At 41.9% G+C, this 19,189-nt stretch overlaps 1 protein-coding gene across 1 annotated transcript in view; it reads left to right on the forward strand.

Annotated features, from left to right (window-relative positions):
• The window catches only part of ANTXR1 (ANTXR cell adhesion molecule 1), a 227,831-nt gene that overhangs the window by 74,998 nt on the left and 133,644 nt on the right, over positions 1-19,189 (forward strand). The window contains exons 9-10 of the mRNA XM_044261288.1: positions 8,393-8,453; positions 18,371-18,469. Of these exons, the coding sequence (XP_044117223.1) occupies positions 8,393-8,453; positions 18,371-18,469 (160 nt within the window). The remainder of the gene's footprint in view (positions 1-8,392; positions 8,454-18,370; positions 18,470-19,189) is intronic.

The following is a 19,189-nucleotide window of genomic DNA, read 5'->3' on the forward strand; positions in this document are numbered from 1 at the left end:
CAGTACCTGGAGGCAGGCACACGGTCTCTGAGAAGGAGAGCCCGTGGCTGGCACCAATGCACGTCCCTCTAGGAGTAATTCCCTGGAATAAATATTTCAGCCTGGGCTTCCTATTAAGCAAGGGTAAAGCAGCATTCCGTGTGTTTGATCAACAATAAACAAGTATCAAGCACACAACTATATTTGCAGGGATTTCTCACGAGTTTGGGCATGTACATCCTCGTTATCGAGGAAGCTGTAAGATCAGCGAAACTGAAGGATAAATCCATTCCATGGTGTATATAAAATTGCTTTATTTATGAAAACCCGATTCTGTGCTGATTGTTCCTTTTCCCTCATGGGAACTGGAAGACCTGCAACCCCTCGTGTGGCCCAGGTCCTAAAAAAGCTATGACAAAAGGCAAAGCCCATCTTCCAGGCCTCCCCTTCCACCTACTCTTCCAAGACCCCTCCAGGAACTGCTAAGGGCTACCCTCCAATCAAAATCCACATCGTGTTCACACAGTCCTGGAATCCCTGACTTTACTGAACTAACCCTCTTTCCAGAGCCAGCAGAACAGGAGGCCCAACTCAACAGCAGCAGCCCTCCTCGTCAGTCAGGCTGGTTTGTGATTGGAAGAAACCCCCTTCTCTTTCTTCACCCATCGGAATCCTGTCTCAAAGCCTCTCTGGACCTCCAGCCCCTTCTGAGTCCTCTCTTCTGCTTGGAGTCTGCCCTGGTCTCCCCTCCACCTTCAACTCTCCTTGCCCTGAACCCCAGTGGCACTAACTGTTGGCATCATTTGTTTGGCACGTGGGTCTTTTTCACCCTATCTGCCGTTCCTCCTGGTCAGATGCTCAACAGCGTCATCAGAGAGACGGCCACATGTGTTATGTTCTTCGTGGTGTCCCATGCTATGCTTTGCACACTCACTCATGACGAAGCCGCCCAGAGACCTGCGTAGCATTCATGACCCACACTGCATGACAAGTGGGCAGCTCTGTGGCTCTGTTTCTGGTCGAATCCCCTCGGTCCTTCCCCCACCTTCTCTTCCAAGATTGTATCTATAGACGATGGCATTTGGGGCTCCATTCACTTTAGCAAGGCTGCATACAACATATAAATAGAATCAGCTGTAATTTCTGGAGTGAGCTAGAAACTCTTTTTAAAAAACATTGGCCTCTGCGATTATTAATTAGGTTCAGACTTTGCAGACATTCGGGCCATTTCAATTAAGCTATTATTTCTGGTTGGCTTATTAAAGAGTCCAGATGTGATAAAAATCCCCATAGCTTCACGAGGCAACCAAGGTCGCCAAGGGGCATGAACAGTTACTCCGCAGGTCACCCCCACTCCTTCCTTCGGCTCCTCCTCCTACCTAAGACCCACTGGAAAAGTGACAACAGAATTTGGAACTAAATCCAGTGAAATGCTGCAGGGTTCAGCTCTCAAGGAGGGTGGCTGACTTCGCCAATATCTGGAGGTCGACATGCTCGTCTTACTAAATAAACCACGTTTCGGAGTTCACGGCCATCCGAGCTTTCCTTCTGAAAACAGGAGAGGAAAGTGGTTTAGTGGGGAAAAAAAATGAATTTCCTCAGTTTCAGGACCTTGTTTGTCCTACGCTCCTTCACAGGAGACTCAGTGAGCGAGAACCAAACTGAGGGAAGAGTTGTGTTAATTTAAATGAGCTGGCTCACTTCCCTATCCATGCCTCAGACAGAAACATTTGCATTAAAAAAAAAAAGAGGTGGACAAAAAAAAGAAAGAAAGAAAGAAAGAAATATTTGCATATTTGGGGGGATAAACTCTATTGTCCAAAATTCAGTAAACCTCTTAAACTGTTTCTTGCATCTTAGAGTATCCGTTTGGTATAATATATGAGTATACATAAAATCATACATGAATGCTGGACAGATGACGGTATAATAGTAGATTTTTATTTTAAATTCAGATTCAGTGGAACTGACATGGTTCTAGGATAATATTCGTAGTTAACGATAGCTTGCCTATTGGTTTAAAGTGTGGAATGGAATTTAGTTAGGAAAGGTGACTCTCTTTTTAAAAAAAAAACACTTTGTTAGAAATCTGGGGTGTCTGGGTGGCTCTGTTGGTTAGGCAGCCGACTCTTGGTTTTGGCTCAGATCATGATCTCAGGATCAAGAGATCAAGCCCTGGGTCAGGCTCCATGCTGGGTGTGGAGCATGCTTGGAATTCTCTCTAATCCTCTCCCTTTACCCCTCTCCCTGCCACTTGCAATCTCACTCTCTTAAAAATAATAATAATAAAATAAAATAAAAATAAAAATAAATTAAAATAAATGAATACAAATAAACACTTTGTTAGCAATCAAATAAAGTCAAAATTCTTGGAGACAACATCACCACTCCTGAAGGCATGGATGACATAGTCGTATGTCCCAAGCTGGCAAGCATTTTATAAAAGCAGTGGTCCCCAGGCTTATCCAATGTGCATTCTATCAGCTGTAGTAGTGTGTGTGGCCTTCTGTGGGAGCCTGAGTCCCTCCCCCAAGCCCAGACCTCTCCATCTTCCCAAGTAAAGGGGTCAAGGCCTTTTACAAAGCAGGCCAGTCCAGAACTTGGACACAGGGACATGCTACACCTACAGCATTGTTGTTTAAAAAGGTAAGCTGGGGGCGCCTGGGTGGCTCAGTGGGTTGAGCCGCTGCCTTCGGCTCAGGTCATGATCTCAGGGTCCTGGGATCGCGTCCCGCATCGGGCTCTCTGCTCAGCAGGGAGCCTGCTTCCTCCTCTCTCTCTGCCTGCCTCTCTGCCTACTTGTGACCTCTCTCTGTCAAATAAATAAAATCTAAAAAAAAAAAAAAAAAAAAAGGTAAGCCGTTAAAAAATAATAATAAAATAAAGATGTTGAAACAGGCCATCTGGGAAAGCAGTCCCCCAAAGACGGTGAAGTTTAATAAGAAGAGGAGGGTGTAGAAGGATGTTACAAGATGCAGAATATGGCCTTGTTATTCAAAAGACCCTAAGATTGTAGTATAGAGGAAAAGGAAGGCCATAACCTAATACACTGTAATGCCAGTGTATGAAGCCATGCAGAAAACATTCATTACTTGTTTATTTATTCAATAAATATTGATTTAATGCCTACTATGTGCCAGGTTAGGCACTGTGGATATGTAGTGTTGGGTAAAACAAATTCATTCCTTGCCTCTAGACTTCATAGTCTAAGGATGAAGATAGATAATGACCAAACAACAACAAAAAGTGTAATTATCAACCATGATAAGTCCTCTGAAAGATGGCGCTAGCGGAATGAAGAAATAGTTCATTGGTAAAATCACCAGGCCATAGATGGGTCAGCATAATCTATATTCGATTTGAAGGGTGACAGTGAGATTAAGGACGGCTGCCAAGTTTTTGTCTTAAAGAACATAACCAGGCAAGAGGTAGTTAACTGACTTTTGGCCAGCGTACTTCTAGCTCCAAAAATCTTAAAACCAGAATGTGCCCTTCACAACAATGAAAACACCAAGAAACATGCTCTGAAAGACTTTCCAAAAGATGAGTGGAAGCAAAAGGTCCCTATACTATTAATGGATAAAAGAGACTTGTCTTTATTTACAGACACAAAAAAATCTTTTAACAGGAAATGGCCAAGTAAATAAAAACCAATTGTTTATTGGGGAAGGAGGCAGAGCAATTAGAGGGGAAAAAAATTAGGGATGTGTATGGTAAGGGAGAGGTTCTTGATAACTCTCTATGAGTATGTACAATTATTTAAGGATTCTTGAGAAATCTTGTCAGAAACTGTGAACTTTATGCAAAAGGACGCTAGTGTTTCAGAATCCAAAAAAATAAACTCTTATATGCAACCTGGACTGGTCCATAATCGATTTCACTTTAAATTTACTGAATGGTTTTTATTACTTGGCAAAGATTTTTTTACATCTGCTTCTCCTCTGACTCCCCCAATGATCTAATGAGATTAGCAAACGTAACCATACCAGTAGCAACACATCGCATTGATACAGTTCTTCGTGGATTTCAGATGTGCTTTGCCATTTATCTTCTTTTTGAAATCTGTCCAAAAGATGACAGAAAAATATTATCAACCACCCTCTGGGTTTTTTTTCCAGCAGATATGATTAAGCAAGAGCCAGTGGTGGGTGATGGGATAGAAATATATATGAGCTACTTTCTCTGGCCAAGAGAAGTAGCTCTAACAGTATTATCACAAGTCATAGTATCCACTACCATTGTCTGGAACCGAATATATGTCAAGACATTCTCCTAAGTGCTTTACTGCTAAGAATGTTCTGAGCACACTTCTTGGTGCCTTATTTTCATGAAGGGCACTTGTTGGTTGGTGGTCCAAGGGTTGTTAAATGACTATCTACTGACTGATCACATCTGTGTAGTTCTGTCTATGAGACAAAAACCCTGCCAGTTTTCCTTGATGTCACTCCCTTCCTGACTCTCCAGTCCTATATGAATTTGACCACCTAAGTCCAAATGGATTTACAAGCTAAATGTCTCCGCATTTATTATCGATCATTCATTTTACCATCGCACAGCCCTGTGAGGTCAGTGTATTTCTTATCCCCCTTTTACAGAAGAGGGAACTGAGCTTGAATACTTGTCCAAGTCCACGTGGCCAGGAAGTGGTAGGGCTTAGATTTGAACATAAATCTATTCAGAGCCCAAATGTATATTGTCTTGTTTCCTGAGCCCAAGTTCTTAAGAAGAATGGTTACATTAGTTGAGAACTTACAGGTTCTGGGCACTATACTGTGGTGTCTGCCAGTATTATTTCATTTAATCTTCCCAAGTCAACAACCTTCTGCAGTAGGTACTGTTCTTATCCAACTTTTATAAATGAGGAAACAGAGACTCCAAGAGGTTGTTTGAACTTGTCCAAGGTCACACCGTTCATGAGGGAGTTGACCCAAGCAATTTGATTCCAGATGCCAGGCTATATTCTGTATATTAAACTGCTCCCCAAAATTAGGATTCAGTAAAGTTAAAAGATATGTCAAGGACCATAGGTCAGTAAGTACAGAACCAGGGCCAAGAGCCCCTCCTCACACTGGATTATACTTGAGGCATGTGGTGGTCTTCGCCCAGTCTCCATCAGAAGCCAACGTCTCTCACCTCTGCCATCACCCTGGCCCTGTGTGAGTCTGTTCTGCTCCCTCAAGCAATTTCCCCGTGCCATACCTGCACCTCTTCCACGGTTACCCCTGCTCAGGTTGGGGACAGACCCTCTCCTCCCTCGCCCCCAACCCCCTTCCAGTCTTCAGACACCGAAGCCGACCTGTTGTCTGCTGCGGCTCGGACATACTGATTATAGTCTTGGCTACAAGGGAGCCGAGGGAACCCCCAGATCTACCTTCTGCCATCATGACTTCCTACCTTTTAAAGCCAGACATTTCAAACTAATAGAAGACGCAGTCCCAGACAGATCCTGCCCATCCCCCTCACTGATAAATTTTGCTTTACTGGCTGCAACGCGTCCCTTCCAGATGTTTTAAGTTAAGATTGGGAAAGCTGTGTTTTTACTGGATTGAATCACAGCGCTTGGCTGACATTTTTTGGCCCTTCATACACTTCTTAGATTTATCAACTAATTGCAGACGCTCCAAGAGAATAATACAGCGTGTGTTTATTATGACAAAACCTGCTGGTGTGTCTTTGTGGCCCGAGATTCACGGGTGTTTCCTCTACCAAATCCCTGGTTAAGTATTAAAAGTTGGTTCAAAATTGTTGGTTCAAAGTCAGGAACTTACATGGGCGAAAACTTCATTTACGTGTTTTGATGGAGTTTGGGAATGGGAACAAGAGAGATCCAATAGCTCAATTTTAATTCTGGGATATTTTGAAATCTTTAGCTGTGGATGATAAAATGATTTATTAAGAGATGCCAAATGCCTGAGGAATTTTATTTAAAACATAAAAAAAAAAAAAGCTTTTGTGTTGCTCTAATGCCACTGTTTACTAAGTTTTTCCATATGGGTTAATTCTGTTTCTCCCAGTGTGTCCTGTTTGGAGATTTGTGCCTAAGGACATGCGGAAGGGCGGTACCTCCCTCAGTCAAGGCAGCCACTGGCTGAGGTGGCTCTTTGGGCAGCAGACATGGTCGGGGGAGGGCGTGGACAGTCCTCGCAGTTCAAGTAGGACAGTCTTCATGTGGGAGATGAATCCCTGCACACCAGGATTCTGGCAAGCCCTTATCCTAGGACATTGTTACCTACATAAGAGACCTAAAGGGCTGGATAAACTATTGGAATGTGGAAGGTGGAGAAGCAGCAGGGAAACATGGATGTCCCGCATAGATCCTTGGAGTCCCTGATCCCGAGTCAGAATGACAGTGAAAGGAACTCAGGAGCTCAGGGGTGATACCAGCTCCCCAGGCCAGGTGTGAGGACCACGCACTCTACCCAAGATGGGCATGGACTTGGGGAGCTCAGTGCATGTGTGTCTGCTGTCGGAAGGGGCTCCTGCACCAGTGAGGATCTGAGACTATACCAGTGTTTGAGGTTTGGCGGGGGGAGGCGTTGTGGCATGGTAAACCAGAGTCCAAAGAAATAAAGCAAGCACTGACAAATAGGAACAAATTGCTCCCTACTGTGGAATCATATAAAAGCCAAAAACAAAGAGAGGAATCAAAGTACAAAGATGCCTTCAGATTGTACCAAGAATGGGAAGCGATGTCAGGAAAAGTTAGCTGGAAACCTGAACTTTAGAATTGTCAAAAGAAGAAATAGTGCTTCTTATGAGTTTCGCGTCTGTAGATTTACCCAAAACACGTGTTTGTGAGAGCCTGTTTCAGTGACTGCATTTTAGTGTGTTGTCATCTGTATATCAGATATTTTCTGAAGCATGTTCTCCATTTCCTTTCACAATGCTTCTCTATGAGGACGCCCAGATTTCTCTCTGGAATGGGTAAATATTATCTCTTCTGAGAAACTGATTTGTTTTTATTTCACCAATTGAGATTCTCATAAATACTGCCTGACCTTCTCATCTGCTACTAGAAAGTTTAGAACTAAATCCATGAGCCACTCCTAACAAGGAAATAAGCTCTTTCCAGTATATTTTTTCTATGCTATTCTCATTCCTTACTTCGTCTTCCCCTTATTTTTCCTTATTTTAACCCATGTCCTCTCCTTTTGTAATTTATTGTATCTTTCATTTGATTGTATCTCGTGTTGTCTGTATCGCTTGAGATGGGACAAATAAGCATATATAAATACATCAGTGCAAATCAATGGGTGTTTCTCAATGCTAAGATGCTTGCTTTCTTTTCTAGACTTTCAATGTTATCATTTCACTATTAATTCCTTCAACAAATGCCCCTTTCATAAATAGAGAAATGATTTTTTTCAAAGCCCTCTGAACCATCTCAATTTCCAAATTAAGGCCCAAATAAAGAGATTTCATTTGCTTGGTAAATTAACTCAGTGTCCTATACTTGTTTAAAATGCTTGGATGAAATTTGAGAATCAATATTCAGCAAGACACAGGATTCATAAATGGTGGAGAGCAGCTTACATCCTACCAGGCAGATATCCTGCTTGGCCCAAAGCAGCCTTGATTAACTCCCTGTGCGGTCATGGGGTTGGTTCCCTGACACTCTCTTCTCAACCCTACAAGTCTCTTCTGGAGGAAAGAGTCCATTTCCATTTAAATAAGACTATCGGGGTCCAAAGAGTGAGGCACAACAGGCAGCCTTCAAAGTCCTCTCCTGAAACATCTTTCCATGACTTTTCTAATAAAAAGGGGAACTCGGAGTAATCTGGAAACGATTTTCCATCCTACCTCTCCAGCTTTACCTATCATCACTCTCATTTCTACTTTTCAAGTTCCTTTTGTTCCAGGTAAAGAGGTTTATGTATTTCTACCTTCTCGCCTTTGTTTGTGCCATTCCTTGCCTGGATCCCAGCCTTCTCCTAACTCACTCCTCTCCACTCGACAGAGCCCCACCCTCAGCACCCACGGCTTTCATGAAGCCTGTCCTAATGTAACAGCCTCCATGATTTTCCCCGTCAACTCTGCAGACTTACTATCTACCCCTTCACCCTGGCAACTACCACAGTGACAAACCATCATTATTTATATTTTCAAGTGTAACTCCCATTTCCCTAACCAGATGTTAAACGTCTCCATAACCAAGACTGACATATCATAGACTCAATAAGTATCTGCTGAAAGAACAAATGAATGAATAATTCTTATGGGGACACCCAGAGGCATGTAGCACAATGTTGGCTCGTTAAATGTTTGATGTTACTAATATTAGTAAAGATGTTACCACCCATCCACCCACCACAGCATAACATCCTTGAACCTTCCTGTCTTGGTAACTCAAAGCAAAACCCTGCTTCTAATAAAGTAAGCTGTGCTTTGACTCTTTGATTTCCTCTCTTTCTAGATTTTGAAGAAGTCCTGCATCGAAATTTTAGCAGCTGAACCATCCACCATATGTGCAGGAGGTAAATTAAATACTAAATAATCTCCTAGAAATGATGGTATTTTGAGTTCAAATCACATTTATTTCAGTGGTGGGAAGGATGGGAGACAGGGCAGAAGAAGGAGGAGGGTGGAAAGAAGAGTAGAAATGGCTAAATAAATTTTCTGCTCAGGAAAAAAAAAAAAAAAAAAAAAAGAAAGAAGCAATGTATCAGTTGTTTGAAAAAGCTTGTCCAAATCCTCTTCTTTCATGGGAACCAATTGCTAGAGTACTGCAGAAATACTAGATTCCAACACATCACTGCCAATATCCTGCTCTGAAAAGAAGTGGAGCTGATCCAGGAGAACCTGTTAAGAAAAAGAAGTGAAAAATTTTACCTTCCCAAATTTGACAAAAGCATGTGACCACATGTACCCAATACTAGGACCTTATCAGGGGTCTGTGCAGTGAGGAGCCTCAATTAGGGTTCATTAGCTCCAGGTAAATCCACCTCCCCAATTTATTTGGGTCCTTCATTTGAAAATAATTAGAAAATAGGGAAGTTCCTTAATTATGCAATTACCCCATCCATGAAGAAAACCCAGACTTGTGGTTTAGCAATGTGCAAACTGGATGTGTTGTAACTTCATAGTGAATCAGAAAGTCTAAAGACAATTAATACAATTCCTGTTAATTCATAACATATCAGTTCCCCTCTTGCAGACAATCTTATCTGCCTAACAGAGTACCTGGCACTTAATAGATGGTCCATCAGACAATGAACGTTGGCTGAATGTCTCGAATCTTTATTTCCTCAGCAAATAATGCACCGATTTTGCCTATTTGACCCAGATTAACCTCTTTCACTTAACCATAAGAAATTAATATCACACCTTTGAACTGTCTAATTAAAGTAAAATCAGGAACTGATGGCCAAAGATAGAACAAGGCCAAAATAAAAACAGAACCTCCACCAGCTGGACAACAGAAAAATAGCTTCCAAAATAATTCTTGAGTCAATGAGTAGTAAAAACCAACATCTCCTTTTTATACGACTGAGATGTGAGATAATAAAAGGACCACATAGATAAACTTGATGAACATGGCAAAGGGTCCACAAGAGCAAATTTGTCGATTTTAATGTTTCTTACAAAATGGAAAAGAAAAATAAGTAATTAGGAAGTAAGTAAAATATTTGTAAAGTAAGAAAATACAAGAAAATAGATTAAAATGCATTAATAAATTTAAACAGATGAAAGCAATTCAACTGATAAATAACTGCAAGAGCTATTTCTTCAGTAAAACCAATAAAATAGACAAATCTCTGGTCAATCCAATCCAAGGAAGCTTTCTTTTGTATTTTTTAAATCTCTGGCTTATCTGCAATACTGCATATGTTATAGGCCAGCAATAATTTCCTGTATCAGAGTAAACTATCTGATTCTATTTCCTTTATGTTTTATGAAGAAATAATTAATACAAGACACAGTAATGGAAGCTAGCTCTAGCTTTTGGAAAAGGCAAGCTCCCAGCTCTCTTGAGTGAGAATTCTAAGGATTAAAACACAATATTTAGAGAATAACTTTACAAAGGGGAAAAGGAAACTTCCAAAAGATACCATGAAGGTATCTTTTGATATCTTTTGAATCTTTTGAATAGATTCAAAGGTATCTTTTGAATAGACCCCCGAAGGTCTACTACTGATTATTCTCTGGAGTAAGTGGCTTTCCTGAGGCACTGGAGCCCATTTCATTGTCCATGGCAGTAAACACCTGTCAGGTAGACCTGAGACACCCACTCGGTGATTTTCATTTGGCTACTGCAAAGACGCAGGGATTTACATGAGAGAGCTTTGAAAAGACACCTGCTGTACAGAACGATTATTATTATCAACATCATTGTAATGAGGATTGAAGGTCAATGTGAGAATCCTCATGTTGATAACATACCCAGATAAGAAAAGCATGCCCATGTGTTTCTTTACTAAAACAAAACCAGGGAGAACACTGAAAAATTCTAGAGTACCTGCAAAATGATTAATTCCGTATGTGTTGGAGGCAAAAAGAAACAGGAAGCAACAGAGTGTCCGCCTTGGTGAGAAAGAGCCCTAGAAAAATCTATTGAAAAGGTGAAATTCACTTCCATTAGAAATCTTTCTTCTCAGCCCCTGCCTATCTCTGTGAATTGTACTCCTTCCTGGGCCCCCAGAGGAGCCCATGCTACGGAGCTCCTCCCAGGCCTGTCCTGCTCTGGACACTCGATGCTGACAATTGCATTCCCCCAAGACAATGACCTCAGTTGGCTGTCACCGACAACACAACAACAGCCGTAGTTGTGACAGCAAACCTAGCTCTGAGAGAGGCAGCGAGATAATGCACTGGGGGGACAACAAAACTGAGATCCAACACATATCTTCACAGGTCAGCCTGCAAATAACAGGGTGAAATTTAATGGGACCAATACCGAGTGTGGAACTTGGGTTGAAATGCCAGTTTAGGGAGACCCGACTTAGTAGCCGTTCTTTCAGGGAAAAAGAAAACAAAAGGAGAAAGATAGCTATCTTGATAGCCAATAGGAATACCTCTGAGGGAAAAAAAAAAATGTTGATGTAATCTTAGGGTGCATCAATAGCCATCCAGTGTCCAGGTTAAGAGAGCTAATTTCATGTCTTATTATTCCATGTTCGGACCATGGTTCCAAGTCCCACATTTTAAAAATGGTGCTGACAAAGTCAAGCCCATAGAAGAGATGATGGCTCTGGAAACAATGCTAAAAATTCATTCACTTACTTCCTTTCTTTCCTTTTCTACCTCCCTCCCTCCCTTCCTTCCTACTTTCCTCTTTCTTTTCCTTGCTTGCTTTTTCTTTCCTTCCCTTTTTCTTTTCTTCCTAGCCTCCTTCCTTCGTTCTTTCCCTCACTGCTTACTGTCTACGATGTACCACGCAATATGAAAAGATTTGAGTACACAAATGCAGAAAGCTTGCTCCCAACCACCCATGACCCTCACGATCTATTCTGGAAGATGGTCACGTGTTCAGATAAGGCACAAACCACACGTGAGGCACTGTAGCAGAGATCTGCTCCAAGAGCCGCAGGAGTGGTGATGAGACACTGGTGGAATGAGGAAGGACTGAAGTAACCACGTAGATTTACACACAGAACGGAGATGCTTCCAAGAGCATCTTCAGATATATTACAGAATTCCCGTGTGGAAAGGAATTATTATGCTTATTATGTGTAGCTTCAGGAGACCACCATGGAGAAGCTGGGGAGGAAAGCAGGGAGGCAAATTTTGGCTTAACACATGGAACATTTACAACTAAAACTTTCCAGCAGCGGAGTGGATGGTCTGAACTCTCCACCCTTAGAATTATGTGAGCGGTGGCCCTCTGTAACCCTATGCAGTCCCCCTTTGGATGTTCTTTATGACTTTGAGTTTCCAAAGTCTTAATTCAATTCCAGCTGAAGCATTAATGGCCGATTTTTTTTTAAATGGCAAAGAATCCAGTATACCTGGAGCTATTTTGCATTTTAACTGGAAGTCTTAATGGGGAAAGGGAGTAAGGAGAGTGTCTAATCTCTTCTAATCAAAAAGAATTTCATTCAATGTCATAAGTTTAACTATTTGGAGACTTCCCAGAACTCCTCCACTGCCAGAGGTTATAAATGGACAGCCTACAAGCCTTCTCTGGTCTGTACACAGACAGACAGATCTTTTTGATCCACACTACATTAAAAAATATATATATTGCTAGCATTTGAAAATCTGATTTTACTTAAAAATTCAGATTTCCACCTTGCTTTTAAAAATCAAATCTAGCAACACTAGGCCTGCATTTATTGCAAGGTGATGATTACTGAGACTGAATAACTTCCCTTTTTAAAAGAAGCATGGACTCTTTAGAGTTCACCATACTCCCCACCATTCCCTATTACACCTCAATACCCAGGCCAAGCATATGGTTACTGTTTTGCATGGTGCTTGCATCTGTATTTAATGTATATACAGTTCCTGTTTTAAAACATATAAGAAGTCACCTGCTGTGGGGAGTCTTTAGAGCCCCTTTGCCATTACCTGCTTTTAAATAATTCTGCCTCTTTATTAAAAAGTTCTTAATCAAATATTTTTGCTGATTAGCCTCTCTAATTAGGGGAGTTACCCCCTTGTTAGATTGGCCTTGCCTTGTTTAGTTCCTTTCCAGAAAATGTGCCCTCTGTCAAAGTATAATTTCCCTCCGGTCCCACTCTGTTGGCCTGAAACTTGAATCACTCAGTGTTCTATGTAGTAAGCAAGTTCTCCAGGAAGGAACTAATTGGAATCAAGTGTGCAACCTGCCAACTGCTCTACACATGAAGTTGCTGCACTCCAGACACGGAAGGAGTTTATATTTAGCTCCTCACATTGTCCTTTCAGAAGCAATCGTACCATTCCTACTGTGTTGTTTCCCACTGCTGGTAGTAAAACTGAGCGGGTTTGCACAAAAAGAAGGCGGTTTTAGGCCTCCTGTTTACCATTTGGCCTTAGATGCTTAAAGCAGACAGTTTTAGGCAACATCAAACAGTGGTTTCATTTCTTTCACATTTCATTGTTTTTCAAAGAGCTCAGGCCTGGCCCTTAGGCACCTCTTTAGAATGGCTTGTTTCATCACTGCTCTGCCTTTTGGCTAAAATCCAGTGTAAAATGGCCTTTTTCATTCTCTGCTTGGCCCTTCCTTTGCATTTAAAGATGCTTCTGTTTGGAGGAGGGACTCCCAGACACTGGTCGTAGAAATGTAAAATGACACCATCACTTCGGAAAATAGTCCTGACAGTTTCTTTAAAAATGAAACTTACACCTATCTATGGTCTGACCTGACCATCCTACTGCCAGATGTTTATCCAAGAGAAAAGGAAGTCCATGTCCAGACAGAGACTGGCACACAGAGGTTTATACCTGCTTCATTCTTAATAGCCAAAAACTGTGAATAACTCAAATGTTCATCAACAGGTGATGGATGAAAACATTGTGGTTTACCCGTGCAAAGAATGATACTCAGCAATAACAAGGAATAGACTATGTATAAATTTCAGTAATTATAGGTGAGTTTTTAAGTAATTATGCTGGGTAAGAGAAGCCAGACAAAAAATATACTTACTGTATGATGCCATTTACATGAAATTCTAGGTCATGCAAACTTATTTACAGCAACAGAGAGCAGATGAGTGGTTGCATGGGATCAGTGATTGCTTGGTCCTGGGGAGGAGCAGGAGTGAGAGATTACTAAGGGGCACTCGGAAACTTTTGAGGGTGATGGATGTGTTCACTATCTTGATGGTGGTATTATCCTGTGGTTGCACACATATGTCAAAACTTGTCAAATTATATACTTTACACGCAAGTTATTCTGTGGCACTCGTACTTCCTTTTATAATATGCTGTTAAAATTAAATAGCTGTAAAATTTAAAAGTTCTAGAATAATTTAAGTATCAGAAGGCACTTAACACACATCAGTCTCTATCATATTTATGTTTCCTGTCACATTAAGCATCTAATAGGAAAGCAAATTTGAACTAACTGGCAAGGTAAAACAATAGTAGCAATAATTTTGCCCAAAAGTCTTAGAGGACCAGAGCAAATGGAAGTCATACAGATGTCTCATTTTCAGATACAGATACAGTGAAGAAAAGGTGATCTTTACTGAGATCATCTTAAAACTACGTTTTCCACATTTAAAAAAAAAAAAAAGGAAAAAGGAAAAATAAAAAGAAAAGAAAAAAAAGAAAGGAAGAGAATAGAATAAGTTTATCCAACTATTCAGAGACTCTATTTTTTCTTTTTCTAATTGAGCTATAACTCACATACCGTAAAATTCACCCTTTCAAAAAGTGCAATTCAATGGTTTTTATTATATACACAAAGTTGTACAACCATAACCACTATCTAATTCCAGAATATTTTCATCACCCCAAAAAGAAACCTTATACCCATTAAGCAGTCACTCCCCATTTCCCCCTCCCTCCAGCCCTGGCATCTGCCAGTTGATTTTCTTTCTCTATGGATTTGCTAAACTTTTCATATGGTAATGAAATGGAATGGAATCGTGAATTATGTGGCCTTTTGTGTCTGGCTTCTCTCATTTGGCATAATGTTTTCAAGCTTCCTCCATGTCATAGCATGTATTAGAACTTGCTTCCTTTCGTGGGTGAATAATACTCCATTGGTTGAACACCATCTTCATCAGTTGATGGACATTTGGATTGCTTCTATTTTTTTGCTATTATGAATAATGCTATCATGAGCATATACAAGTACAAGTTTTTGTGCAGACATACATGTTCAATTCTCTTGCATATGTACGTAAGAGTGAAACTTTCAGGTCATAAGGTAACTATGTTTACTTTCTTGAGGAACCGCCAAACCATTTGATCAAGCATCTGCACCATTTTGCATTCCCAACAGCAAGCTATCAGGGGTCTAATTTATTCACCAACACTTGTTTTTGTCCCTCTAGGTTATTATAGCCATTCAAGAGAGTATGAAGTGATAGCTCCTTGTGGTTTTGATCTACGTTTCCCTAACGACTAATGGTGTCGAGCATCTTTCCATTCATTGACTTTATGAAGCCTCAGAAAATAAGCAGGACTAGACCTGACTGTACACGAATGAATGACCACCTTCTCCTTCTTTACTCCCTTTCTATACCAAGATATGTCCCTCATGTATTCAGTCAGTACTGAGGTTGACTCAGCCTTCGGTTAGGCACAGCCAAAATTTTAAAGAGACGGAAATGATGGTCTCTACCATCAGGAAGTTTAAATTATAATTGAGAATAAAATGACAAAAGAGGTGCACCTGGGTGGCTCAGTAGGTTAAAGCCTCTGCCTTCAGCTCAGGTCATGGTCTCAGGGTTCTGGGATCGAGCCCCGCATGGGGCTCTCTGCTCAGCAGGGAGCCTGCTTCCTCCTCTCTGCCTGCCTCTCTGCCTACTTGTGATCTCTGTCAAATAAATAAATAAAATCTTTTTAAAAAATGACAAAAGAATCATAATAAACATGTACCTCAAAGAATATCTATCTTTAAACATGGGATCGAAGATCATTTTCAAGTAGAAATTCCTCCCTGACATCCTACAGTCCCTCAGCACTGCTTGTAGGAGCCGTCACCCAACAGGCATATTGCCTGAAGACACGGAGCCGTACGTACCGTGAGAGGCGGGCTCAGGGCTTTCCCGGGACAGGAACTGGAATCACGTGTCCTGGTTCTCACTGGCTGGCGGAGTCATGAGACAGTTTGGTTACATAACTTGTATGTGTGAAGAGCTGACGTTCCGGTCGGGCTGCAGGGTCAGGCCTTGGGGCTCTTCTGGAAACCAAATGTGCGCGGGAGCGCAGGAACCGTCCCCAGCAGCGGGGGCAGCACGCCCTGGCTCCGGTGTGCTTCCCCGAGCGCCCAGCATCGTGGCCGCCATGTTCTCCCCTGGCCGAGGGGGTTAAATGGTTCCCTCGACACCATCGCCACGTCATGGATTCCGGCTGTCTTTCTTTCTAAACACCCTGAAGTCAGGCCCAGCAGACATGTGGGCAGCATTTTTTTTCTTTTTCTTTTTTTTTTTTTTTAAGAGAGGACTCAGCAGCTGAACTCGTAATGCTAGAACATGGTGTTAGAGAAGAGAGCTTGGCACGGGGCCTGCATTTCCAGAGTCTTGTCTCCTTCCGCTAATGTTTGAGGAAACAAGAGAAGGAGCACAGCAGTAAGATCGAAAACATGTAGCATCAGCAAAACGTGTCCCACGGCAGATTGCTGGATGGCTGACATTCAAAATAAAAAACAGAAATAGCTTTCCATAGACTTCCCATTGGCTTAAAGGAGTAAATAAGATATACTAAGATTCTTCCACAATGCTTGACACAGAATGCGTGTTGGAGCAACTGGCATCGGCTACATGCCTGGCAGGCTTCTAAGGAAAATTATTAAGACCATCCATCTAAACTTGGCAATCGTGCAGAAACATCTACTACATGCATATGTTAATCCTTAATATTCGGAGGACTTGGGATCCTGAAAAACCATTTGCTCATGACCTGAACTACTACAGTACACAACTAAGGCAGGGAACACTCAGATAACTCCACCCCGTTTTGCTGCTTACAAATTACATAACCTTGGGCCAGTCATTTAAAATGTCAAATCTCAATTTCCTGATTGTTAAGGTCCTTCATATTTCAAAAAGCATTCTGTTCTAGTATTCTTCGTGGCACAGACGGTGCCTCTGGGTTCTCTTGCTTGGGTTTCACTTTCTTTTTTCCCCTTCCAGGCCAGCCCCACTTTTCTGCAAACTTGCCCGAAACTGAAATAAAATAAACCTTTTAAAAAATCATATCAGTCTCTAAATTGGTCACATGTCACAAGACAATAAGGATCCATTTCAGCATAATGGCCGAGTCCCCAGGGCATGGCATTTGATGCCAAGACACCTGGATTCCAGCTCTCCTCTGACAGCTACTAGCCATGAGATCTGGGACAAATTACCCAACACCACTCAGATCAGTTTTCTCATTTGTACCTCCCTGGGCTGTGGTGAGGCTGAAATGACCTTGGACATATAATAGGCTTAGCACAGGGCTTGGCACCCGATGAGGGAGCAATTAGCATCGGACATTTTTATCTTGGCGTACATGATCTCTAAATTAGTTTCCTGGGAATGAAGGTGACTTACACTCGTGACATTTATTAAACTTTGGAAGAGTCCCATACGCTAGTTCTCTTAATCCATTCTTCCTCCAACAAAGGTGTCCATTTGAATAGCGATTTACAGTTCAGGATCCACTTTCACAAATACTGCCTTTTCCTCTGACTTTTAGTCCATTTCTTTTTTAGATACCACCCAGCATGATCCAAAGCCCCAATTTTTATACACAAAAGGATGACATGGTGACTAACATAACATAGTACAAAAAAAAAAAAAAGACTGAAAAAAAAAGAAGAAAATAGAGCATGGACTATTAGTTACTATCAAACTTCAGCAAGTATTTCTAAACATTTAGCTAATAATTTAGCTGGGTTTTCTCCTTTTTGTAAGACTATTGTGAAGCATCATTATTTTTACTCCATAAGGATTTTCTCAACCTATAAGAGTTCAACATGCATTGTGCCAATGTGAAATTAACCTGCAGGGCCAGAGACCTGCAAGTTACATTCTCTCTTCTGTTTAGAGAGAAGCCAGTGCTACACTGAGGGGCCATTGTCAGTTCAAGTATATAATGCAGGACAGTGGCCACTGGATAAGCAAGATTTTGACTTCTTGCTAAGTACAACCATTCCCACATAATCCTAGCTCCTATGCTGTATGCCCAGCAGAGATAGGAGGGCCAGAAGCAGTATCAGATCATTCTTGACCTAATCGAACATTTTTCTAGTGGTGGAAGAAAAGACACCACCACCAGACAGCACATAATTCCTTCCCACACCATTCGAGACAGACTGGGTTGTCATAAGGCCGTGATTTTAAAAAAAATAAATAAATAAGCACCTCAGGCTCCAAAGAAATTCTTTCAGGGGACTCCAGACCCAAGAGATGCTGAGTTGATTGGAGGAGAGGTGGAAAGCCCCCTCCGCCATGGCCCCCTGACTGCAGGTATCACAGCTTTTAATACTGCCAGGACTTGGAGAGTTGGGTGAGATTTGAATGCACAGAGAAGGGGGAAGCAGGGCATTCCAGGTAGGAGGAACAGCAAGGGCAAAGGCAAGAAGGTAGGAATTCAAAGTAAGACGTTGTACGCCTTTTTCATGGACACCTAGTGAGAAGGAGGTGGTAAGTGGCAAAAGGCACCCACATGGTTTGGGGTTCCAATGGGAACCAGTGTCCGAATATCTGAAGCTTGGTAAAACAGTTCACAAATGCCCTACATCAGGGCAGATGGAAAATGTAAGGATGACGGACTGCAATCTGATAACATGACTTGTCCTTTTTCCTTTCAGAATCATTTCAAGTTGTTGTAAGAGGAAACGGCTTCCGACATGCCCGAAACGTGGACAGGGTCCTCTGCAGCTTCAAGATCAATGACTCAGTGACACTCAGTAAGTTCTTACAGACTTGTGGGTCTCCTCAGCCCGCTTCGGGGACAGGAGCCCCAGCTCCATCTGCCCGGTCCTCCACAAGGGACCGCACAGAGATGGGCCTTCCCTGGTGGAAGGGTCTCATGTAGGGCCCTAGCTGGCCCTGAAGCTGCCCTTGTTTCCATTGGGAAAGGCAGAAGGGCACCTGATTCTCAGACTGCCAGCCTTGGCGCTAAGTCGCTCTCTCTCTCTGGTGGCAGTGCTGGGTGCTTAGAGCTTGGGAAGGAGGATGTCCCTTAACAAAGGACTAGGTACTGTCAGAGTGAAAAATAGATGGTCTAAATTTATTAATTCTGAATAAACCCAAAGCCAAACCGTTAGGTTTGCATGTGTAGATCCTGGAAGTTTTTCCAATCTGGATGATTCTTGCCTGGAAGAGCCAAGAAACTCTCATCATGGTGAATACCTGACATGAAATCAGGAATATGGAAGGAAAACAACGTGTGTCTCATGTGAAAAATGAATTATCATAACACTGGCGCTCTTACAAGACATTTGTAGCAGGCGAGTTCTTATTTTAAAGACATGTGGGATTCGTGCGGCTGTCCAGAAGAGGAGGGGAAGTCTAGTTATGGGGGGGGGGGACAGATGGCCAGGAGCCCTGGTTATTATTCACATCTGGCCTCCATCACAGCCATAATTATTGATTCACTATCTGCAGTGACAAATGGTAAGAATACT

Source organism: Neovison vison, chromosome 8 (assembly GCF_020171115.1).
Source record: "Neovison vison isolate M4711 chromosome 8, ASM_NN_V1, whole genome shotgun sequence".
NCBI classification, from domain to species: Eukaryota; Metazoa; Chordata; class Mammalia; order Carnivora; family Mustelidae; genus Neogale; species Neogale vison.